This window comes from Thunnus thynnus, chromosome 4, assembly GCF_963924715.1.
Source record: "Thunnus thynnus chromosome 4, fThuThy2.1, whole genome shotgun sequence".
NCBI lineage: Eukaryota > Metazoa > Chordata > Actinopteri > Scombriformes > Scombridae > Thunnus > Thunnus thynnus.
The window spans coordinates 13,099,809-13,126,625 of NC_089520.1; the positions used below are offsets into that span (position 1 = coordinate 13,099,809).

General features: G+C 39.6%; 1 protein-coding gene across 2 annotated transcripts; it reads left to right on the forward strand.

Moving 5' to 3' along the window:
• Positions 1–5,888: 5,888 nt before the first annotated feature.
• tfap2c (transcription factor AP-2 gamma (activating enhancer binding protein 2 gamma)) lies at positions 5,889–14,964 on the forward strand. 2 transcript variants are annotated; one of them, XM_067586789.1, is made up of 8 exons: positions 5,889–6,364; positions 7,104–7,565; positions 7,969–8,020; positions 9,338–9,409; positions 10,021–10,243; positions 11,540–11,658; positions 13,085–13,226; positions 13,437–14,964. In XM_067586789.1, exons 1-8 carry the CDS (start codon positions 6,317–6,319, stop codon positions 13,729–13,731), a joined length of 1,413 nt encoding a protein of 470 aa, XP_067442890.1. In that variant the 5' UTR covers positions 5,889–6,316; the 3' UTR covers positions 13,732–14,964. The 2 variants fall into 2 exon arrangements, with proteins under 2 accessions (XP_067442890.1, XP_067442891.1); XM_067586790.1 differs by lacking the exon at positions 9,338–9,409.
• Positions 14,965–26,817: the final 11,853 nt, after the last annotated feature.

Sequence of the window (26,817 nt, forward strand, 5' to 3'; positions counted from 1 at the left end):
ACAAGTAAAATCCCCAAGAAGTTGCCCTTAATGTGCGGTTCGTGTGTAATCTAAAGCTTGGTTACATAAAGCTGTATGTACAAGAAAGAGCAACAATTACCTTTGATGACAGCAGCAGCAGCAGCAACTTCCTGTTGACACCTTCAAGGGAAAATTCACACCAAAAACAACAAACCATTGAAAGTTCTTATTACGTAGCGTACCAGTGCTTACATGTAAAAGGTGTGAGCCTGAGATTCCTTGTGTCGTTTATTTAGTGATGAATGTGTTTATTTATGGCATCCAGCTGCCAGTATCAAACCGTATTCAGACCATATCAGGCGGTGCAGTGTAATGCCGCAGGGTGGAGCGGATGGGTGGAAGGAGGGGGGCATAACCGCTGTGAAACTATCAGAAAATAAACTTTTACTGATCTGATTCAGCGGCTTTCTCGCTACCACCACCGCTCCCTGTCTCTTCATTCATTCACTAGCTCGCTCGACCCACAGCTGCTCTCTCAAATTCAAATTCAAATAAGCTTTATTGGTGTGACATATCAGAAACTCATATTGCCAAAGCAGTACTGAGAATTATTAACATTGACAGATGATTAGTAATAAATATACAATGATATGCAAGTATCAACAATCATATCAAATGCAATATAATAAAAGACATTTTTTTAACAGATGTAATCACTCAAACATTGCTTGTTTCTCTTAGAGTATGAACATATTTAACATATTTTGCGGCTATTGTAGCAGTTTCTGAGGATTGGGGAGTTGGATAAAACCTCTCTCGAATCCTTTTATGTCTTGCAATATAATATGAAGTGAGATTCTGTCTCAACTTCTCTTTTATGACAAATGAACACAGCCTGCACTCCGTGGGTAGCCTGCTCTGCCTGTGACGGCCCTGTTTCTATGGCCCAGGCTGTGTCCACTTAGTCTGTACATTGTCAACGTTTTCTATCAGCCACGGTGGTCAGATACTCTGCCGCCATGCATTCTCTGTTTAGGGTCAAGTGGATTTTTAATTTGCTTTGTGATATAGTGGTTTCGTTCCAACATTTGATATGATTTCCTTTTTTGTTTTGAGATGATTTGGTTAGGCCAGATTGTTTGTTGTCTTTCCTGTGTGTGTGGGCAGAGCATCAGGACCAGCTGGCGTCTCTCTCTCTCTCTCTCTCTCTCTCTCTCTCTCTCTCTCTCTCTCTCTTAAAATGACAGCAAAGTCATTTTAAGGTACTCCATCATAGCAGAGTTTTAGCTTACAGCTCTGATCAGTCTGATCGCCGGCTGTGATTGGCCAGTTTTCCCCTCGCCGCCTGATTTGCTCCATTAATGATAAAAAAACAGACATAATCTGCCACAATTACACTCTTACATCTGATTCATGTGATAAAAATAGCAGCTTCTGCTCAGATAGGCTTATATGTATATTTAACAGTTTATATGAGTTAAGATCTAAAGTAATCTTGATCCTTTATCGAGGAGGAACAGAGTACAACAGGAGCACTGTCGTAATGTGAGGATCCAACCGCAAGGTGGCAGCAGACGCATCCTTATCGCACCCTGTGATTTTAAAAGGACTGGGAACTGTGGTCTCAGTGTGAAAAAAACATACCATGGGGAGTCTGCCTGCTTCTCATTAAATGTAAGTTACACCATAAATAATCCAATCATTGTGGCTCAAAAATTAAATAAACACGGCATTCTCTTGGCTTCGTCCAGCTGCAGTCTATAACATGCTTTGTTGTTTGTTGTTGATTTCTGTCTTTCTGCGCACGTTTAGATCACTGAATGCAATCTTTCAGAAATAATGCATCAATAATAAGAACCACAAGAGCGCATGTATGTTTTCTTTAATTGACCTCTTGTTAAGTAAAGATCGAAACCATTTACTACTTTGCCTCTGCGCAGTATAGGACAGAATAATTTACTAGCAGCTCTTTCGTTTGCTTTTTTTTTTTCTTTAAATATCTCAGCAGCCTTGTTATGCTCCATTGTAATGGTTTTATGTGCTCCATAATTTTGGGAGGACTAAGATAGATTTTCTGATCTGAATGGATGTTTTGAAATAGATATTATACCACAGTCAGCATTATGGTGGGCTCAAAAAATAAACTATTGAATTTGGTTGTTGGATGCATTCTTAAAACTGACGGACTAACAAAAGACATATTTGCAATAAATTGTAGCATGATTTTATGACAGTCATGGTCATGTTTTAAGACTATACAGGAGAATTAAATGAAATTCAAATAAAGTTGGAAATCGTAGGCCTTTATACTGTTCGATACCTATTGTCTTTTAAGCAACGCAAAATGGATCTTTGCAACATCTGTATGCCTATACTGTATGTTTGGAAGCTGGAATTCAATGTAGCCTATTATTTCAATAATCTGCAGTTTCAGTGCAACACACGCACAGTTGTTTCAGTTATTTTTCCTAATAATTTGAGATTGCACAGTTTGGTTTGAGTCTATTTGATGGCAGGTGTCAGGGCTGTTGATCAGACAGGTATATAAGGTTGTTTTCTCAGAGCGAGATATGTAAGCTACATTCTCAACCACATAGCAACGACACTTTGATCTGTTCATTAGTTTAAGCTAAAGTATTTGGGAGATCAGATAACAAGAGCCATTTTAGGCCTTAAAAAGCTTCAGTGGCTTTTGAAAGCAGATTCTTTTGGTCAGCCTGAGGCGTTGTGGCTTTGGGGGTGGAATTACCTCATCTTGAAATTTCCCCATGTCGTTTTTTTTTCACCTTTTCTTAAACTTTAGCCTCTATGACATTGTTTCTTTCTCTTTTTTTTTTTACTCAGCAATAACAGATAATTATGAGATTGACTATAAATCTCTCGTTTATAGTTCTAATCCTATGAGTCATGTTTATGTTCAGCTTTTATGATTTAAAGAAATGTAATGATTGTAAAACATTTGTGCGCTCTTTTATTCTCTCTTAATTACTCTTAATAATTTATATAAAACATAATAAATCGATCAGTTAATAATAAATTAATTAATTAATCAAGGAACTCTAGACTGATTGTTTTGATTTACCCCCACTCAGGTGTATTACCCCGCACGGCGCATGCGCACTGCACGTCCACCAGGTGAAGTCTGCAATGTAAACCACTCATGGTTTCACTCATTCGCTGCGTCTCACTGGGATTGCTGCGACTGGAGCTTTGCAGATGTCTATGCTGGAGAGGATAGACTGGAGGGTAAGTTCACTCGTGTATTTTCCTCTTACAGCTGACTTAATTTAACCCAACCTGCATCATGTTTATCGCTTTTGCTGCCGAGCCTGTATTTGTTTTATTACTTTCCACCATAATCACCTGTTTCTAATCGCTCAGCGCGGTATGAGCTTTCGAGTAACCCGTGATTAATGTCAATAAGGCCAAGGCTGTATTCTCTCTCTCTCAAAAAAAAAAAAAAAAACCTCGAGTAATTTGGTTTGAGCTTACTGGTTTACAAACCGGTGATGCTGTCGTGAAGTTAAGGGTCGAAACTGAAATAGACATTAAAATAGGTTTTCAATAAGAATAATAGCTGAGCCTATGTATTGTTTTCCCTTATATGACTTCTATTAAATGTTTATTCATCATTATCAAATGAATTTAATAAACAGAGGGATATCATAGGAGAATCATAAGCCACAATCCTCACTACAAAGTATTGCAAACAATCTAATATACTGTACATAACGTAACATGGGATATATAACATAATATAGATGATTTATTAATATAACATAAATATTATTGTGACTTTCATCAGGATGGGTTCTATTTTTGTGTTCCATATAAATAAACTAATATATTTTGGTTTCACAGGTATTCATTGTGAAAAGCCTCATCACAAGTCATTGGAATATAATTTCTTATATTACTACAGTATATATGGACACTAGCAGCACAAGGCAGCTTAAAAACCATTAAGCAGAAGTCGCTCATTGATTCGTGTGACATTTTTTAATTTGTCCCGGCATGGATCCATTTAATCTTTACACCTGACATCAGCTGAGCGGGTTGTCACTGCAGTCGACTGTCATTAAAAATGACAAGCTGAGCATCAGGATTGTTGGAGAACATCACCGTCAGGCCATGCGTGATTAACTTCCTTTAGGTCTGCTCTGTGTCTATTCCAACGTAAAATAACATCTAATCAGCGGCGCATTTCACTTCTGCTTCGCATCACAACAAGCCAAGGACCAACACGCAAAAAAAAAAAAGATAATCCTCAGTCGCCCACGTCCTGTTGTTCCCATGCACAGCCGATCCTCACAGCTTGGGTGCAGGGACGCCACAGGCTGTTGTCCCAAAAAGACAAAGGTCTCCCAATTAATCTCACAAATTATAATCTGACATGTAATACTCGTCAAATGATACAAGACCAATCAATGAAATGACTCCAAACGGCCTCATTGACACACAGTTGATAATTTTCAGTTGATATAGGGGATTTTTTTTTTATAAACCTGAATTTTAAAAGTTTACCATTAAAATAAAACAGACTAAAAACAAAAACAATGGATAGTCAGGTCGTTATGAAAACGTTAAAAAAAAAAAGGAGAAACATCTTTTGTCTCTATTTTGGGATTTGATGCATAACAAAGCTTCAAAGCAGCCTTGTTTTGGACATTGCAAAGCTCCACCAAAAATGTAAATGAAGTTAAGAAAGAGTTGTTTGTTGAGATCCTTTGAGCTTTAGAGGTTTTTGAGAGAATGATGTTAAGCCCTCAGGCTTATTGCGGTTTGAAACAAGCACTTAACCACCACTGTGAAACACCGACATTAAACTGTCATGGGTTTATTTGAATGCCTCTTATTCTATTTAGGCATTCAAATCGCAGATCTTCATCATCTTGATATCTTGCTGATTCTCGGCTAAACAAAATAACCGAGGTAACTGCGAGTCGGTAAAAATGATGAACACAAGAATTTAGTTTTTCTTAATAAGAAGGTAAGGGTCACGCATAAAGAACACACACATTATTCCACTGTACTTTTAATAATAATAATAATAATAATAATAATAAATATTAGGCCTAATACAAATAGGTATCACCATCACTACAAATAATAATAATAATAATAATAACAATAATAATAATAATAATAATAATAATAATAATAATAATAATAATAATAATAACAACATGTATTATAAACAATGATTATGACAGTACTAATAGTTAACGTCAACATATTATAATTGCAAATAATAAGCCACATTGTTACATCATGACTTTAACAGTATATAATTAATGTCTTATTAATCATTACATAAATAAATATAGCCTGAGTAATAAATGGAGCCCATTCAGCTGCCATAATGTAGCATGTTCTCTTCATGTTCTAGAACAGCTCGTACCGAGCAGTGTGATTGGCTGAGAAGCATTCCACCTAACGTCAAAAAAAACTTCACAACGAGGAACCCGGTAACCTAGCAACCCCTCACTGCAACAACATCAGTCCATGTTTTGTTGGTTCGGACAGAAATCACAGTTTACAGACTCATGATTAGAGAAAAAAAATACAAGCGAAAGTCGTCGTATTATAGAGTTAATTTAACACTAATAACCTTCTGAATCTCTCCCTCAGTGGTAATCCTGAAACAGAATTTACAGGTGTCCTTCTATAGGCTATAATTAAAATCCCTCAAGTCATGATTGAAGAGATTAAAAAAAAAAACCAAACAGTTAATCAAACAACTTGGTGAGAGGCTTCACTCGCTGGAAGCTACGAAAAGTGGGCTACACAGTCCACGGGTTTAAATGTCTGACGTTGTACAGACGGACAGAATTCTGATTGGTTCCTTATCCCGCCAATCAGCAATATTTTCATTTCTCCTGTTCACTGACATCACCGGGCAGGGGTGACGCCTCCTTCGTGTGTCTGTGCAGATATAGTACACAGTGCTCATGTTTGCGCTGAGCGTAGACTGAACATCGCTGTTTTGTCCATAAGAGGGAGTCAAGTTTCTTATATGCACAGTTCTCGCCCACTTCCACAGCAGAAGTACAGAGCGCGTTGACCGGAGAGAGGGGGGGAAATATTACTTGACAACGATTATTTTCCCTCATAGTGGCTGTTGGAAACTCATATCTGTGGTCGGATAGTCAGTCGGTCGGTCAGTTCGCCCCTTCAGCCTTCTTCACCCACAACTTCGTCTTACCGCAGCTGAGGAACAAGGGGGTTCATGGTCACCAGGAAGCTCTTCATTTATTCTTACCTGGATTAACTCGCAGGCGACAATATATATATTTTTTTGTTTTTTTTCTTGTATTCTTTTTCGTAACGGAGAGACTTTTTTTTCACAGTCAGAATGTTGTGGAAATTAGCCGACAACGTGAAATATGAGGATGACTGTGAGGTGAGTTTCGACAGAAGTACGAAAAAGAGGGGAGAAAAGAAAGTCCCCTTTGCGTGACAATCCAACAAAAGTCTGTAGTTCAACCACAGGCATGGTTTAATTGTTTTTAATATGCTAACTTCATATGCTAACTGTAAAGATAAGAGGAAAGGTGTGGAGGGAATCTTTATACAGCATAAAATGCGACAACATGGGGACAAAAACTGCTAAAAAGTCAATTTTGAAAAAAAAAAAAAAAAAGTTGAGACGCCTACAACTGTAAAAACGAAAGACACGATTCAGAATAACTGGATAATAATTATTCCTATAATAACAACAGTAGGCATAATAATAATAATGATACTGTTACTAATAATAACAATAACTATATATATATATTGTTTTACATAGGCCTACATACACACATTTTAAAACATCTTTTTTTTTATTTTTTTAAATGTTCCACAATTTATTCTGCTTCATTATTAACTTAACGCCTGAAAACATTTAATATGATTTCAATTTGGCTAGCATATATAAATTAAAAAGGTGCCTTTCTTCTTAAAGCTAATAAAGGGAAAATATTAAAGTCCTAAATTAAATTAAAGTCTAAATATATTCAATGCTCTCCTTTAAACTATTAGGCCTATTTTCAGTGGACATCGTGCCAGTGAATAGACTTTCCCTTGTGGGGCAAATGTCACCACTACCTGCCATCTAGTTGTCCTCTCTCAGCTGCCCTGTCTCTTCCGTCCCCCAGGAAAGGCACGACGGCAACAGCAATGGGAACCCCCGGCTGCCTCACCTGCCAGCGGTCAGTCAACACCTCTACAGCCCGTCTCCCGCCCTCTCACACTCGGCCAGTTCGGACTTCCAGCCCCCGTACTTCCCTCCTCCCTACCAGCCTATCTCCTACCCGCAGTCCAGTGACCCTTACTCCCACCTGGGCGACCCTTTCAACATCAACTCCATACACCAGTCGCCGTCGTCGAACCAGCAGCAGCCGTGGCCCGGCCGGCAGGGCCAGGAGGGGCTCGCAGCCCACGGGAGGAGCGGGCTGGCGAGTCAAATCTTGGGCCTGGAGGGAGGCTCGTCCGGGATGAGGAGGGAAGGGTTCCGCCGGCCGGAGCTGCTGCCCCCCCACGCGCACAGCATAGAGTCGTCGGTTATTGGGGATAACATGGGGATGCACGACATGGGGCACGGGCTGGAGGATGTTCAAGTGAGTGGATTTTATTGGGATGACCACTTCAAATACTACACTTTAGAGGAAAAGCTGTGAACTGTAGTAGCCAAATATGATAGCTACATTTTAAGCTACCACACATGCATTCAATAATTGTGTAATATATCTTGTCATCTCAAAGCAGATAAAAAATAACTAAAGTTCACTGTCAACTCACTAAACAAACAAATTCCTTATTGAAAATAATACAGCAACACCATTGTTCCTTTTTATTAGTTTTGCATAACAAAGACAAAGAGAGAAGGAATGATTTAGACAGCTGTTACAGAGGATTTTCATTTTGAAACTTAATTTTAGCCTGCTGTGTCTTCATGATTGTGTTTTTTTTTTTGTTTTTAACAATGATTTCTTATTGCTTCTTCTGTTCTTTTTATATCAGCATGTAGATGACCACAGTATTATTGTGGCAGATCAGACAGTCATCAAAAAAGGTGAGTTTTTTTTCCAAATTTATGAATGACGTAACATTTAGTGCAAAAGTAGTAATTATTTAGTGCAGTTCTGTTTATTTGAAAAGAAAAAGAAAAGAGGTTTTGGAAAGTTCTGCCTGGGGTACATGTGCCTTTGTACAGCCAAATAAAGATGCAGTAATTACTGGAAAGGGCTGGAAATTTACTGTAAGGACCGTTTTTTTTTACCTAACTCTCTACATACTTGGAAATGTCACAACAATTACTTCTATAGTGAAATGTCAGGGCACTCAGTGCAGTAAAGGAGGAGTCGTTCTATTTGTACTCGCACTGCATACAATGATAATCCTCACAGCCATGAGATACACTTTATCTAAGCTTGATGTGATCCTTAGTCTTTTCTGTTGGTGAATGAAGATGCCCAGTGGAAAAAAAAAAAGGATCCCTTTTACAAAAAAAACGTCAGGCTATAGCTGACATGACATGAAAATTGAGCAATCTCACGACCGGGGTGTTGACTGTGAGAGAAGAGGAAAGCTTTGGATCACCTTTAGGCTGGTTAAGCTTGCAATTGCAGCTCTTTTCAGTTCACGTTAGCAGGATATTACGAGTTGATCTTGAAGCTGTGTTTGGCTCTACAGAACCAACTCTTGGTGGGGTGTGGCATTAGGCTTGCATGTGAAGGACAGTTTAGTAATTTGTTGGGACATGAACTGTTTTGAGTGAGAATTTATTCCTGCTGTTTCGTCATCAGGGCTCCATTAAAGAGACTTTGAGTCAGAGCAAGATCAGCTTGACCAACATTATTCTTCTGCTCAGCTTTGTGCATTTATTTGAAACACGTACAGGCTGATAGATAGATAGATAGATAGATAGATAGATAGATAGATAGATAGATAGATAGAACAGTATAATATATTTATTTAAAGATAGATTTTATGTCTCGATTTAAAAATGTAAATCTCATGCTTTAGTTTCTCACTGCCATGCTTGTTAAATACCATTGGCCGCCATCTTCATTGTGGTTAATTCAATGACATTTATGTGATATTTTACAGTGAATGCAATGTTGTTGTTTTTTCAAAAGCATTCTAATAAAAAAAAGTGTGACCGTATTATGATGCATAGTTACATCAGAAAGCAATTTTGCACAGCACAATAAACCAACCAGTCCCCATTGGTTACGGAAATCAGTAATGGCTCATTATATTGTTCCCATGCTTAAGGGCACGCTATGGGCAATCTAGGTTTTCCACTTGTAAACAACGGCATGTCATTCCCAGCAATGTGCCCCAGAGGAGCCTTAAAGCACTCATGTGACTGTGATTTCTGTCTCAGTATTAGGACTACGAGGTGGCAGGAACCTTGATCGCTTACAGAGGACTTATTATCAGGGGGGCATTCTTGCGGGTGAGGATGAAGATAGCTATTTTTTGTAGTGTGCTGTACTGTTTTGTTTGTCCGATGACTGTCAGTGCTTTTGTGGGGGGTTGAAAATGTTGAGTCTTTGAACTTAATTTAGTCCAACTTTTAGAGCAGCTAAAAATAAAAAAACAACAACACAACATCTAGATTATTTAGAGCATATGAGACCAAATAATAGAGTACTGAGGATCTGCGGCTTAAATGAGGGGCAGTCTGTATGTGTGTACCTGTTTGTGGATGGTGTTTGGAATGAGGGCATTTTAGCTGTTTAAACATCAGGTAACCAATGTTTGGAAAACCACACAATATTTCACAAGTCTTTAGTAGTTGTTTCTTGTATACTTCTGTAGAGCAGAAACTGGTTTTCTCAGGCGTGCAGAGCTGCATACACATTCTTCCTTGTGATTACATACAAGAAAACACAGATTCCCTGTTGCACAGAGAGGATTATGTTGATTAAGAATAACATACACAAGAAAACTGCATATATAAACAAACGCTATTGCACAACCAGACTCACTTTTAGGTGTTTTTAAAAAAATTTTTAATGGATCTTCTGCTTATTCTCACTCACATTTTTTTGCTTCACCTTCCAGGGCCTGTCACTCTTCCCAAAGGCAACGCGCTGGGTCTTCCCTTCCAGAAAGAGTCCCTGCTGGGCATGGTATCAAACCCCACAGAGGTCTTCTGTTCTGTACCTGGTCGTCTTTCCTTGCTGAGCTCCACCTCTAAATACAAGGTTACCGTGGCTGAGGTCCAGAGACGTCTGTCACCCCCAGAGTGCCTCAACGCATCGCTCCTGGGAGGAGTTTTACGCAGGTCAGAGCTCAAACTCATTCAAAATGACAGCAGGCTAGACTTCATGGTGTTGCACAGGACTACAGTAGCACTGATTCACAAAAATAAGAGCAACTGACCGAACATAATTAATTTACTTGGTGTTTTATGAATATCTCTTACATCTACAAGCCATTGATAAGGTTGTCTCAAATATGAATGATCATCAAACTGAAGATTTGTTGCTCTAGTGATCTGTAGACTAAAGCTCAGCAGCCCATGGGAAAGGGTTTTCTAAAAGCACAGTTTGGCTTCGTTGCTCCGGCTCATCAGTTTTTTGCGTAAGGTTCGTGACATTCTTTGTGTGGTTTGCAATTTTGGTTCTGTGCTTCCTCTGAGGATAGGTTACATCAACACAGTTAGTACCGATTTAAAGATGCTTGGCTCTGTGGGTGTGTTTTTGTGTGTTTGTCAGGGGTTGCAGCATGGGTACCTTTAACTGTGGCAGAGCAGTTGACCTTATGGCACGTGCGTTAGTGCGACAGTCTGTTGAGGGACTGCGAGGTTACAGTATGTACTCAACACCCCTGACCGGAGCATTTTGTGCTTGGAGTGCACGTTTGCCACTTCCCATGTGCCTCTGTTAATGCTGACATGCACATACACACACACACACACACACACATTCACAGACATTTTTAAGTAGGTCATATAGCAATAGGAGGGGGATCGTTAGCAGAGGGACAGGGGGTAGAAGGGGATGAAGGGGTGGGGGCACTCATACACACATGCCTCCCTAAAGATGCTGCCTCTCTCACCCGCCATGGAGAGTGAGAGCTTGCCCGCCAGTCATGCGGAAAACTGAATCGGCCATGGCAAGTGGGGAGTTGAAGTGTTACTGCAAACGCGTGTATGAGTTATTTCTCTGCTGCGCTCTTTGAGTGGAAGCATCAATTGTGTCAGTGTTTTTTTAGGTCAGGAAAGCCTTGTTTGTGTGTGGTTTATTTGTTATTAAAAGTATACGCTGAGACCCTCTATAGGAGCCAGTGCGAGGCCTCTTCTAGGAGGTTATTTCCACTTTATGTGCTGTAAACTCCTTCTGAAAGGACATTAATGATAAAATCTTTTCTGTTTGATCTTCCTAATCTATCTATTAAACGTCCTAAAGCTGACTGAAATATAGAAATTTTGACAATGTGTCATGAGAGCGTCAAATGCCATATTTATTTCTCAATTCCCCATGAACCATTTTCTACAAACATGAACAAAAATGTGATACTCTTGAAATGGCTACATGACTGTTGACTTAATATGTATTTTTGTATTCTCCTTCTGCAGAGCCAAGTCAAAAAATGGAGGTCGTTCTCTGAGAGAAAAGCTGGATAAAATTGGGCTCAACCTGCCTGCAGGAAGAAGGAAGGCAGCCAACGTCACTCTACTTACCTCACTAGTAGAAGGTATGACTTGTCACTCAGTAGTGCATAGCACCTTCTCAGGTGTAATTACTGTTTGCACTGACTGGAATGTCGCTCTAATAACGTGAGAACATGGGAACGTCAATCTTTCTATATTCCATATGTGTTTTAAATACTGTACAGTGTATTAAGCCAAACACCAGTCATTGTTGAAATACTTAGTGATAGACGGACAATATGAGTGCAAAGTTTTCCTTTATGAAGAACTGTCAGTTGCACATTTGTCGTCCCTTTGTTCCCATTCTGTCTATTTAGACAACATTAGAGTGACAGAGCTGATGTCTAATGCTGGTTATCCTCAGTCTTCGGCCAACAAAGAAGACTGGACATAAATCCTTTGTAAACTCATATTTTGAGGCAAGCAACTGCAAAAACTTGAGGAGCAACTCAAAATCAATTCTTCTCATCACTTCTAAGTCCACAAGGTACATACAGCTTTAAACTATTGTCAGATATGCTCCTCATTTAAACCTCTGCATCATGTTAAATGGCCGCGGTGTTAACACACGTCATTTTAGGAATCTAGACTTTTCTTTTCTGTTTGCGCTGATGCGTAGTTATAATGACAACATGACAGCATCAGCTTCCATTGTCAATGCCTTAAATACTAAAACAACATCATCAGTCAAACCTTAGCCAGACAGTGACGCTTCGCCGTGATCGCAGTATCACTTTAATCACATCTACCTGCCGCGGGCTAAGGTAGAATATTTTTTTGCTCTCTTGCTCCCTGCACGCCTAATTTTTATAAATGGGCTGATGATTCTGTGCAGGAGAATGACTGGAGGCTTGTGTTATTTAGAGACCTTCAAAGCTGAATTAAGCCTTGTTATCTTGTGTACGGCTAGCCAGGAGGGCCAGCTGACCTTAAAGCTTGTGCTTCTGAATAGCTGCCTGCGTCCTCAAGTGATGTGCGTGTCTATCAATAAGTGGTTCTGTTGGCGCTGTGGGCACTCTCTGCTAGCATTTATCCACATAAGCCCATTATGACCATGCAAGTCAAACCACCCTCAAGACGGAAATATATTCATCTCAGTAGCTCTTCTTCCCCCGAGCTAGAAAACTGAGCACAGCTGATTATTCTGTAGTTCAACTGCTTCACTTCCTTGATGCTTGTTCATATCAGGTCTGACACAGAGCTGCTGCTTTAAAGTTATAAATTGATAAATTGTTGAGGCCAGCCGGCCTACCATTCCGTCTTTGTCAAGTGTGTCAAAGGAAATGCTGGGATAATGTGTGTGGAAATGAAAATAATCTTTATTTATTGATTAATATACAGCTAGTCAGAAGCCCAAGAGCCAAGTGTCAGCTTCTATGTTGACTTAGATCGGAGTAACATTCTTGGTTTTAGAGGTGACGTGAGTCTTTTTTTTTTCTTACAATGTTTGTTTTATTCTTATTTTCTCAGGTGAAGCTGTTCATTTAGCGAGAGACTTTGGCTATGTGTGTGAGACAGAGTTCCCTGCAAAGGCAATTGCTGAATACCTGGGCAGGCCGCACGTGGAACGCAACGAGGTTAACTCTCGCAAGAACATGCTCCTTGCTGCCAAGTAAGTGTCTTTTCTGGATGGTTGCCTTGGGTTTGCAAAGAAAAACACTTCTAGCAAAGTGGGACCTTTTTTAAATGCTTCGGTTAGTTTAATGGTATTCATTGATTGCTGGAAGATTTTGCACTTGAGTTTCCTGCAGTCTCATCTATTGAATTTGTCCCTAGATCCCAGTGAATCAGTAGATAAATCATTCTGGTTTTCTACCTTCAGGCAAATCTGCAAGGAGTTCACTGACCTGCTTACTCAGGACCGTTCACCTCTGGGAAACTCACGACCGGCGCCCATCCTGGAGCCTGGAATCCAAGGCTGCCTGACCCACTTCAGCCTCATCAGTCATGGCTTTGGCTCTCCAGCCATCTGCGCCGCCATGACCTCGCTTCAGAACTACCTGAATGAGGCGCTCAAACAAGTGGACAAGATGTACCTGAGCTCTGGTAGCGACACCCAGGGGTCCTCAGACAGTGGAAGCAAATCTACCGACAAAATGGACAAGCACAGGAAATGAGAGCTGGAAAGAGAATCCTTATGAACTTGAGAACCCCCAAGTCCCTTAATCTTGCCGCCCTGTCTGCCCTTTTTGGACTTTTTTTAAAATCAATATTTAGTATTGACATTTTGAGAGCTGAATTTGTGTGTCTGTGTGTGCTTGCACTGTTGAATTTATATCATATTTTTTGAGGATTTCTAAGAACTTGTCAGCCTGCAATGGCACATATGGCGAACGCCTGTGAATTGGTCCTGATGGGAGCCCACCCTGTGAGGACATATTACACACCATAGCTTAATAACCACCATGCAGTTCCATACAGTTGCCAATTTTATGATACTACAACCATGGGACCTGCACTCTGTTGGCAAGAAGAGGAAAAGAACAAAGTGCATACTGTTTTTTCTCCCTAGAGGACATCATTTCAAGATGAGTTGGTGTGGCTGTGAATTCCTCTCAGCTTTCCCCCCTCCTGCTCTGTCTGGAGGCAAATCCACTGATTTCCTGTGTCTCAATGGACTTGCAAAGGACAATTTTTATATGAGAAAGAGAGAGAAGAAAATCCACTTCCTTTTCTTTTTTTTTGTGCTTGATTTGTACAACCACTTCAAAATGGCTCCAGTGTTATTGTGCTTTGTTCATGAGAGATGATTTGAATCTTATGTAGGCCTGAATGAGAAAAGACAATTTTTGGATTGTCAGTCTGTGTTCAGTCAGAAACCAGAGACTTTAAAGTTGGTATAATAGAAGCCTCTTCAGTGTCCGTGTGGATTACAGGCATAGCAATGCTTCCATTGTTACTCTATCTTTTATTTTTGTGACCACATTAGGTATTCATCATCCTTAGTATTTAAAAACCCCAAGTTGACATCAACCTACCAACGAGTTCAGTCCTGCCAGAGTGTATGTATGTTGTGAGAATGTGTGTAAATGTACATATTCCTTTCTCTGAAAATGTTTTTAATTAGACATTAAATTCCAAACATAGAATTTTATCCAGTGTCTTGTCCTGGATGTAAATATTTTCTAATTTATGTTGTAATTTAATGGGCTTGTGTAAATAATGGTATCACTCTGGTGTATGGTTTCACTTTTTATGATGACGTGTTAAACTTTTATAAATGGGTTAGTTTTTTATCGAGTAGAGGTTAGGAAGTGGGCATGATATACTTTTTTGAAATTATGTAAAAAAAAAAAAACAAAAAAAAAAAACTGTTTAAGAGTTTCAGGAAAAATAAAAATAAAATTGAAGACTCCAGCTTGATCTAGTGACTTAGTGATGTTGCCTAGGCCTCACACACACACACACACACACACACACACACACACACACATACATATGCAAACACACACAGAGACACACACATTTTTGTTAATGGATAGCACTATTGTTCTGTAACCTCCTTTTCAGCAGTATTTCACAGATGATGGTTAAGTCATGTGTTGGAAGATTTTCCTATTAATAAACAGCAAAGAAAAATCCCCAAACTAATGGGAACAGAAGCCATCATTATCTGCTCTCACTTAGCTTCACAAATAGGCTGTGTGGCTCAGTGAAGGCAGAAACCTCAAAAGTACATCATGTGATGAACAAAGATGCACAGCTGAGAGCAGACAAATGGCTTGTTTATGTTTAAACTTAGAAAACTAGTGACACATACTGAATAGATTGTACTAAGAACCCATCACTTAGCATCCTGTCTCCAAAATCTCTCTGTAGTTTGTCTCCTGCTCACGGATATTTCCTCTTTCCTTTCCATTTCCTGAGTTTAGAGCAGGTGTGCTCCATCGTGAGGTTTCGATCTGCCTTTTGTTTCAAGGTTTATTTCAACCCGTTCTGCAAGTTTCACTATGCGGAGGATAATTCCTTTGATGTCTGTAAAAAAAAAAAGAAGTGATGCAAAAGTGCAGATGGGTTTTACATGTGGTGCAAGGCTGCTTAATCATCAATTGTTCAGCCAGTCCCTGCTGATTTATGTGCTCTGTCTGTTTATATGTTCCAGAACAGCTTATTGCAAAGTGCCCGAGCCATAGTAACACCGACTCAACCATTGCTGATCGAAAAACATTTGTGCAGTAGCATTGGACACATAGCTGGATTTATGAGTGTGACAACTACAGCATTGAGTATATTCATAACCCACAATAATGTATGGTATCCACAGCTTTCTCTATGGTATGCCAAACTCATGCCACATTAATCATATCGCATTTTGAAGGTCATAAGGTGAAACCAGCATTTCACAAAGGTCTTACTACACATTAGAGAGGCATCAGCAGCAGCAGCAGCAGCAGCAGTGTGCCATACCTAGCAGTTAAACAAGTATCAGCCTCTCCCCTGAGAACCTGTTTAACCAGACCTGTCAACCTGGTGGCTCACTGCCCTCGCAGCGGTTGACTTTAACTGCCTTCAGTTACTCGTGTTAGCTTGTACGCTTTGCCCTGAGAGAGCAGGAAGAGGAGGAGGAGGAGGAGGAGGAGGAGGAGGAGGCGGTAGCAAAGTAGAAGGAGGTATTGGTGAAGGTTGGTGGAGGGGGAGAGAGAGAGAGAGAGCGGAGGAGGATTTTGAGTGCCTTTGATGACCAGTTGAACACGGTTAAGACAACACCTCTCTGCGTCTGAGGCTTTGATTGGAGGTTATTCGCTCTGTCGCTTCTCTCTTTCTCTTCATGTTGTCACTCTGTCAGCGTGTCATCGCAGGGTTTTGTTTTTGGCAGCCGTGAGCTATTAAACACACACATGTCCTATTCGCTTTCCTCACCTTTGTTGTCATTGGATGAGATCCCTTCTGAGTTAGTTTATTAGGTTAGAGTCTGTCAGATGAGTATATAAAGGGTCCAGTATAAAGGTGTACACACATGGACTGTCATTTTATGAGCGATTAAATTAAATATGAGTCATTGTAAACCAGGTATGCATGTATAATTACAAATTCACAGGGAGTGAAAACAATGAATACCAATGGTGATTAAACAGCCACAACCTATCACCAGAAAATTATCAAGTTTTCAATCAAACCACAGTACACCTGCTTGAAATGTCTCATTCCTTATGAATTGTTTTCCAAAACACAGGCAACATGGTAACTGGTCAAACTTTTCCCCTTTCAACTGTGAGACATGAGTGATTCACCTCTGACACACCTAATGAAGCTGGGAAACGGAGGCGAGCATAGACTTGTTGAGCTTACCTGTTGTTACCTTCACATTTTCTTCTTTTATGGAAAAAAAAAAGAAACTCATATACTTCTTTTATTTTCAGAGATTATATCTGACGTGCTAATATAATCTTTTGATCTCATTAGGATGCCCAGGGCTAAATGTCAACTCAAGATTCACTGAACTGTAGCCATATTTCATGCCAGTTCTGACTGAATGACCTTTTCTATGTAGGTCACAGCAAGTCACATGACAAAACTGTCAGGGAAGTGGAAAAATGCTAAGCTATATTTTATTTTTTATACCACATTTAAATCTAAGTGGATCATTTTGCATTTTTCCTTGTTTATTGTTTTTAGCAATGAAATGGCAGCATTTAAGCCTGACTATACTGTAGTTTCCTATCAGCTTATCAAAGCTGACAAATCAAGAGGGAATGACATCAAGACAGGGGAAGTTGTATATCAGTTTCTCACAGTATTCTCAAAATACAATGAGTTAACCGCATTCTGCCCAACATGTTCCCAGATACTTCGCACTTTACTTTCACCCCTTCCATTTGGTCCCACCACTTCCCTTCAACAACCGCCTTTCAAATCTGTTGTACATTAAGGCTCATTTGCAGTCAGACTAATCGCTTGCTTGCAGTTCCCGACCGCTGAAACCACTTTATGAGTTAGACCATAGTCTTAACATCCCATGTCACAAGCGACAAGTCATACCGACGACAGTTAGATTCTCACGTGTAAAGCGGGAGTCGAGGTCAAGTCATTCCCAGCTCAGAAAACAGTGGAAGCAGATGAAAACTTGAATTCAAAATATGTGTCTCTCATTCAGAGAAAAAAGAGGAGCGGTCCAATCTTCACATGATGACGTCTGCTGTTTGGCACCTCTCAGAAATAAGATCAAGTGATGGACAGATAAATGAAGAATGAATTAAATGAGTGAAAGAAGAAGAGATGAAAGCAATTTAATTGGTTCAAACAAATGTTCGGTTTAAGCATGGACTGCAGTTTCATGAGAAAGTACAATATGCTTCTTAATAAGTGCTCTTAATTTGACTTAATTATTACTCATGAAGAAGTAATGTTACTCATGCATGGAAAATTTCCTTAGCTCTTCTCAAGAAATACCAAGGAAAATGACTAATTTGTGATCAAAATGAAATACAAAATGAAAAAGATTAACTGTCTCACTATTCATAGACTGTTCCTCCATGACTGGTTAAAAAAACATGTATGGTGACTCCGTGTGTTTTGTTGGAGACATTTAGCATCTTCCCCAGGCCAACAGCTGGAATTTACTGCACAACAAGGAGTTCAACACAGGAAAAATGACCATGGAAAAAGAGAAGGATGCAATAAAACAAACAAATAAAAAAATACATTTACAAAACAACAGGTGATATGTTTAATTCCTCGTGCTGACATGTTTTTGCTTTACTTTCATTGTTTTATACAAGTTCCAGCGTTAACTTCTTGTTTTGAGGAACTTTTGAGTCGTGTCTGTCTGCTCTGTCTGTGCGATTCGCAAGCTCCTGTGTGGCAAACCAACACACCTGGACTTACAGTGAGTATACTGTTCTGGTATTTGCACTTTACTCTGTAGTAGTCAGAGAACACACCTTCTGTCTGGTGAGACTGCCTGCCTTACATATGCTCGCAGTGAAATGGTTGTGGTTGCATCCTGAAAACCGTTTTGTTATCCCTGTACGATTCAGTGATGCTCTCCAAAGTGGTCACCACCTTTTGTAAGATTTTTTGTGATGTAAAAGAGGTTCAAACAAACTTAAATGACAAATCCTCCTGAACATACCAACATGATTAATAATAGCTCTAGTGACAGTATTTAAAAACAGAGTTGACCCTGATGAAGAAAACGTCGCATTTATAAAGTTAAATAAAACATAACTGATTCATTCATATAATCAGTGGAATAATTTAATTACATTAAAAGAACAACACTGATCAGAGCTGTGAGTCTTTGCATTTCTGAGTGTGTTTGTGTGTGGAGAGTTGGGGGTGGGGGTAGCTGTGAGGAGAACGTAGTTCAATAATGAGAGCATTAAGCAACTATGGTGGGGGGTGAACTGAGTGTGCGTGAGTGTATGTATGTGTGTGTGGAGGAGGAGGTGGGGCTGGGTGGGTTTGCAGCCTAATCCCTGAGGAAAATGTGGAAGAAATTAATCTAAATTACAAGGATGAGGCTAGTCTGGAGTCTGGGTCTGGAAGGGCTACAGAGGGAAGGGAAGGAGGGAGAGAGAGAGGGGGGGAGAGGACGAGGGGAAACAGCCATTACTCCTGTCCTTTTCTGTATTTTTGTTTGCTGTTTTTGTTTTTGTTTTTTTTTTTTCTTTTTTCCTCATCCTGTGGGAATGAGGTGGCCTGTCTTCCTTCCTCTTTGGCTTGCCACCCAGACACCCCTCCTTCGCTTGCTCACGCAAAGGCCTCTTACCAATTAGTCAGCAGTGTAGTCGCTGCCGGTGTGGACAGGACTGTAGGGACCCCTCAATCCCTGCTCTCCACCCTGTGCTCTCTTCTCACAGACAACAGATGTTTTGGTTTCTCAGGGAACATGCGTCTCTTCGCTGGCCTCTTGCAGCCTCTGCTACAAAATAAATCTCCTTCCCATCCTCTCCAAACCTGCCACATCCCAGAACTCTTAGCTAACTGGAAGGGGATTAGTTGTTGAGTAGATATTCTCCAACGCACACAGACAAACTCATTTGCTCATAAACGCACTCCACCACCAGTAAGAGCATCTTCTTTCTTTCTTATTCAGCCTGACACAAAAACAGATAAATTACACAGGATGGTTGCCGCCGCTCATCTATCTAATGAAAAGCATCTGTCGTCTCCCCCTGCTAACCAACATACAAGCAAGTCTTGTTCACCTAGGCCTGAGTGCAGTAATGGGAACAAGCTGTTTGGTCAACAAACAGGCCTGTAAACACAAAACGCACTGTGCTTTACACACAGTACTCTTTACTGGTTTACCAGAGTCGGGAGTCTTTAACATAGCGGTAGAACAATAAGAGATACGTGGTGTCACCGGTCACTCAGGTGTTGCTTTCTCAAAGGGTTTAGTGCAAATAACAGTTATTAAAGTCAATTATGGATCGATAACAAATGGGTGAATCTCAAAAAATAACATTTGTTGCTCATTGTTGTAACTGTTAATGGGATTATGGATTAGCAGGGATTATTGATCTGTCTGTGTCTCACTGTTCATCAGTTCTTCAACTCATCATTGGTCCACACATGGTTGATTCCCAAGCTCAGTGAGTGGAGCCTGTGACTAACAGTGGCTGAAGTAGAGTCATATTGGTGAAGCATTAAAGTTTCTCAGAAACCGCCTCCTGCAATTATGGTACCTTAATGTTAGTTCATACAGAGAAAATGCTAGAGGAAGGATGCGAGTGTAGAAAACTTCAGCATGAATTTTAGTTTTTAATAGCATTTTTTGGTTGCAATCACTCCACTCTGGAGAACACATTCATGCCAAATATAATATATCGTCATGTACAAATTATTCTGTAATTATTAACTTCTAATTATTACCTTTTGGCTCTAAGAACAACAACAATAACAGTAACAATAACAACATGAATAGATGGTTGTTTAGCAGAGGTTGTAATCTACCAAGATCCTAACACATCTTGTTGATGTCTCATTAAATTAATGCCATTTGCTGTGTAAAGTGTTTTATGTTTTCTCTGAAGCTTAATATTCTCTTTCATTAACATGTGTTCTGTTTTTATGATGTAACACATCATGCATGATGTAAAACACTGCCGAACAACCTGGATTAATGTAAGTACAAGGATAATGTATTTACTGGATCAAGCTAGCAATCAATACATTTGTCTCTCTTCTCTCACTTTTTTATTTTTCTTGTAAAAGTGTCATGCTTATTGTATAAAACTGGGCAATTACTCGGAAAGCACAGTAACAATCACAAGACTGGACTCTAATGACACCAAAATCAACATGCGGTTTGCACCACTTCAGTCATGCTCCAGTTGCTGAACTCGCAATACGTCACTCGCCCATTAACATCTTATACTACACAGAACTCATGGTGCATCACCTCCTACTGTATGTCAAGAGGCTGGAGAGTGTTACGTGGCTTTATTGATACCTTGAAATTGTACATTGACCTTTGTGGAAAACTAAATGGACTCTATGGACGTGCTGCTGGTCATAAGGTAGCAGCTGTGGAAATGGTGTGAATACGATGAGTTTTCACGTAATTGAGAAACGTAATTCAATTGTTTTCTGGATCACATGACAGTGTTTGTTGTTTTCAACCCACAAAAGATATATTTTCTAAAGTGTCACTAAAAACATTTTCAACCAGCTCTCCAAAACTTGCCAGACCATCTCCACCTCTGTATTTTTGGCAGCATTTGATAATCCTCATCCAATATTGTGTGACCTACTGTTTCACCTTTGAGTTGAAATGATTCAAACCACCCTACAAAACCTGAAATGATCATAAAAGGAGTTGGTCATAACCAGCAGTCAGTATGTACTATATAGATTTTTTTGTAATACTCCACTCATCAGAATTTGACACATTTAGCATGATAACATTTAGCTTAAAGAAGCAATAATTGTTTTTTGGTGTCTGAAGGCATCATAGGGGCAGCGGAAACAAGCTGTAAAAACAACACTGACATATTATCACAGAATAAAGTTGCCTATTGTACACCTCCAGCAGACATGGAGCCACGTTAGCATTAATTTGGAGTTGGGTTTCTAGCCACAAGGTGAATGTGAGTCTGATGTTCATCCTCCCTTTAGCTCTGTTTTAGTCTTCAGCAACTCATGATGGAAAAATCCGTTCAATAGTTATTGATACCACACAAAGGCTGTGAGAGTGAAACAGTAAGGTTGCAGGCTGTAAAACCAAAACACGAGCTGAAAGGCACTCAAAAACTCTGTAGATCTGAGAACTAAAACCACACAAGTAAGTGAAAATCCTATGGTGACACCAGATTGGAAACGTTTTCTTATAAGTCATAGAGGTTCATAATCTCAAAACAAAGAAGCATTTCCACATTTTGGCCAGTTCCACTTATGGACTAAATCCAGCATCACTGTAGGCGTTAGTCTTGGAATGATCAGAAAGTCAGTGGAAAGCAATGATCTGTCAGGGACATTAAGTGTGAGGAAGCCATTGTTGTAACATGAAGGAAGATTATAAAGCAATTTGAAAACAATGAGAAGCAGCTTAAAATCAATTCTGTAGCTTACAGGAAGCTAATGGAGAGATGTTAGTTTACGGGTGAACTGTCTTCAAACATATCATCCCCTGTGGAGCGACCACCTTAAGATTGTACACACTGACCTCTGTCAAGAACAACAACTTATGATTCCTCACAGTGGTCACTCAGCAATCAACAACTCCTAACAGTAACTCATGTCTTGTTGTCTTGAGTGGGACATGATGAGGGGAAACACTTAAAAGCTGGAGAATGAGAGTCGTTACAACGAGGGAGATGGGATGTTGAGCGTACACGTGCATGTGTTGTCCTCACTTCAGAGCAAGAATGCCCATGGGCAGGCACCAGCCTTTATGGTTCAGCTAAAGGTAAAGCTCATTACTCCGGCCAACAGTCCCTAACCAGCTGTACTGCATGGTTTAAGCTCTGGCCTCAGGCACTTTGACTTTCCACTAATAAAGATAGCAGAGCAGAAGAGAAACATGTAGAAATGTGGGATTCTGCAGAGAAAAGGGGAGAGAGTGAAGCGGGGAAAAAATTTAAATTAAAGATAAGACATACACAAAATGAAAGACAGATAAAGGGTCTTGAGTTTTGTACAATTTTCATTGAAAAGAAGCTACTGAAAATGGTACTTTTTGTGAAAATTCTTTCAAACTCAGACACAACTGTCGAAGTTGAGAGGGCAAAAATCAGACATGTGTTTGGTAAGGTGTGTTTCAGAGGTAGGAAATAGCCCAATGAAAAGATACATATCTGCCAAAGCAAGAGAAAATAGTAAACATGTGAAGCCAAAGCTGCTTTCAATGGATTTCTTTGACAGCAAATGCTTCCAGTATGGAGTGAATCATTGTAAAACCACATTCATTTCCTGCCTGTGTTTATCCAAAGAGGGATGAGATACAAAGCTGTCCAGACTTGTTTGCAGTGTGCAGGATAGTGTACAGAGAGGGAGATGCGCTCATCTCAGACAGGGAAAGGCCATACTTAAGCAACTTGTAGTAACACTTAAAGGAATAGTAGTTTGACAGCCCCATAGCTACTGGATAAGACATTAATGGATGCTAACAAGCTTCCCTCAGTCCTTGTTGTTACGTTATCTGTAATGTTATCTTGTTGTATTCACACTCTCCTTTACAACCAAAATGAAAAAGAATATATAAACAAATAATCGCTGTAATGGAATTTTGCTCTCCTGAATCTAGATGAATCACTCATGAATGATTTAATCAAAGAAACAGAGCTGTTTTCTCTGCTCCTCTCTCTCCTTCCTTCCCAGCAATTTATCCAGCCCATGTTTGGCATATGGCAGCCACAGACTTGCATGCCTCAATTATGTTGGACGCTATTGTGTTGGAGAGAGGGAGAGAAAGGGAGTGATGTTTACAGTACCTACCCGTGGCATCCGGCCACGGCGCTGTTTTTGCATAAAGGGGGAAGGTGGTGATGAAAGGTGTCAGTGTCCACTGTCTCCTCTTTAAACAACAGAGAGAAGGAGAGACAGACAGAGAGAGGAAGAAAGTGAAACGGCTGAGTTATTTTCTGTTGTGGTTTTAGTTAAGAGACAGACGCTCTGAAGGATGCAGAAATAACGTAATATTCATTTATCAGGCCATATATGCAAAGTGAAATATAAACTATCAGACATCTCAAGTCAGTACACCGGCAATGATGGTAATTTTTCACATGTGACGTGGAGAATGGTGGCATTAATTTGCATTGCAGACTTAATCAAATGATATCAAAAACTGTTACAAGTCAGGAGGAATATGTTGATGCCTGAAAGTGGAACCGGCATGAGTGGAATTGATGTCTCCAGGCTGTATTTGTACAAAGTGTACAGTATGAATGTGTGTGTTTAACTAGGCAAACACACATTTGAACAAAGTCTCAAATGTTTGAACTAGCTGAGCTTGTTTTAGATGTTTAATCAGTGTTAGAAATTGACAAATACGATCACGACAAACACAAATACTCAAAAAGTGTCAAACCTGCTAAGTAATGTGCTTTGTATTCCTGTGCTAATGTATGGTAGGTTGTGTGTCTATGAGAGAAGGAGAGAAAGAGAGAGCGAGAGAGAGAGAGAGCAAACATGCACCTGCCTATCCGAGACATAAAAAAAAGGAAAGAGGCTAAATTAGCGTGACTGACGCAGACAACGGTTCTGCTGATGCAACTACTGTTGGATAAACTGGCATGTCAAAGGAACAAAAAAAATAACATGAAGAGCACAAGGGAGAAGGAGAGAGCGAGATCCCAGATGTCAGTGATATGAGGGCGATAAAGCTCATATCTCAGCATGTTTACACTACAGAACTGCTGCTGTATACTATCTGATTGTTTGGTGAGAAACAGAGGTGTCACACTTATCATGGTATTCTTTTAAACCCTTCAAAACATCAGTGTGCTTAGTACTCCTTAAAAGTTGGATAAGGAAACATATTTTTCCATGTGGAACTGCTGTTTGTATGAACAGGAAGTATCTCAAGGGGAGGGAGAGACAAAAAGGATGTTCCTGACATATTTCATCATTCCTATTTGAGCAAAGACCTGTCACAATGTTGGTAAATGTACTCTCTGAAACCAGGAATTCATAAAACAGCCATCTGCACAATGTCTGCCTGGCATGAGAGCACCTGTTTTGGGTGTGTGAGAATGTGTGTTTGCGCATGTGTGTATGAGACACTAGATATTTAGTAACGTGCCTTTCATACAGTATATCATAAGAATCTGACAACTGCCTTGCATCTATGATAACAATCTCTTTTATACGATAGGCTGTGCTGGGAAATGAAAATTGTAAATTTTATTAGAGTTACACATAAATTCAAAAGATTTTCCTTTTTTTAATGTATAAACAAAATACAGAATGAAAAGCAGATTAATAATGTGTAAAAATGTAATGAAATACAAACGAAAATGTGAATACTCTTTATTATGAAACTAGATCTTCTTAACCTTGTTGTCTGTGTGTGTGTGTGTGTGTGTGTGTGCGCGTGTGTTTGTCTTTATCTGTGCACGCATGAGTGAATATGAATAAAAGCCTGAGTATATGATTACACAAGTGTGTGTAAGTGTATAAGTTTGAATGTATGCATGTGTATAAGTGCACTTTGTGTGTGTGTGTGTGTGTGTGTGTGTGTGTGTGTGTGTGCGTTTAGTGCTTTGTCCAAACAGACAGGCAGAAGTCTCCAGCAGGGAGAAAAATGTGCAGCTTGAAAATATCAGTCTTGTTCTGACATGTCACATCATTTTCTGCTCTACACCAACCGTCTAACTTAAAGCACAGCCGTCTACTGAGCAGCCTGACAGGAGCAGCATTCACGCCACCAACTGATCAAAAAAGGGAGAAAAAAAAACAAAAAACTTCTTGTTTCTTTAAAATTATTTTACCTTAATGTGGTATATTAAATGTGCTCTTGTTTATTTGAACTCAAGTCAGTTTTATTTAGACAATATTTTGTGTCTGGATTACTGTAAGATATGGCACTGAAGGTTGTGTGTAGATGTAGGAGAGAACAGGGTTGGTTATCACATTCATTAGATGTTGTTCCCTAGAGGGCACTGTTAAAAAATGTTGTTTCTGAAATTTTCAGAATTGGGGTCAGAGGTCATCTACAAGGTCATTTCAGGAGTAAGACACTGAGAGGACTTTTAGTGTTTTTCATGTCAAAATGTAAATATCCAGTTCTTCTGTGTATCTCTACTAGGCTCTTACACAATGGGTTTAACAAAACAATTATTACCATTAAAACATATGAGGGGAGAGCTATAATTTAGATAGATTAGCTATAAACATGTGGTTGTTAGCTTTTTTCCCCATTAAAATAACATAGGAACAACCAACCCCATGATGGGGATGGTTGTCACGAGTGCACAAGACATATTTGACAGTCCACATCTTTTGAAAAGAATAAGCTTACGGAGAGTAAGGTCACTCCATTCCTACTTGACACTTCAGGCTTCAATTACACATTGAAAGAGAATCTATTAAAGATACAGTATTTGAGGGGTTCAAATTAAAGTAAAAAGTGTGACTACCAACCCCAGTTTCCCCTAAACAGTGAATAAAGCTCAAAAGCAATTTCAACATCAGCCACCGAGGAAAAGAAAGTGTCTCTGAGGTGTCAAGTATCTGTGTAAGTTACCATTTGTTTTGAAGGTCCCATTGGAAACTTTTATTTTTCCTCAGTTTGGCCTGAACAACGACAAATAAAGTCAATAGATGAAGGAAGAAAGAGATAAAACCACTCAGTATTTGCTGATTTATTGCAGATGAAGCTAAATGTCCAAAGGGAAATAGGTAAATTAGTTCTCCAGAGAAGCTGAACTTAAAACATAAGTCCATTTCCTCTGTTCACAGGTCATCAGTGCCGTGAGCTATACAACACAGTCCACCTCATTTCCCCAGTCCCTCCATCTTTTCTCCTCACTTTACCTCTGAGGGGGAACATATTCTTAACTGTCTAATCTCCATCTGATTCCAATTTCCTCTAACTGTCCCCTTGAAAGCAGTTTCCTTAAAGAATTTAATGTGTATCCCCCAACAAAGCCATGTGTACGCTCTTTATTTGTTTATACTAATTCTTCACTTAAACTGTGAGAGGCCAAATCTGAGCCGATATTATGGTGTTACAACAATGATGTGAATAATGTGAGACTTGAAATAGATTGTGCACTTGCTTTCTACACTCAAGTGAGAGGTCATGAGCTTTGTCT

Coding starts and splice junctions, on each gene's coding strand:
- tfap2c (XM_067586789.1), top strand. CDS start 6,317: ATGTTGTGGAAATTAGCCGACAACGTGAAATATGAGGATGACTGTGAG. Junction 10,244..11,539: donor CTGGGAGGAGTTTTACGCAG/GTCAGAGCTCAA, acceptor CTCCTTCTGCAG/AGCCAAGTCAAAAAATGGAG. Junction 11,659..13,084: donor ACTTACCTCACTAGTAGAAG/GTATGACTTGTC, acceptor TTATTTTCTCAG/GTGAAGCTGTTCATTTAGCG.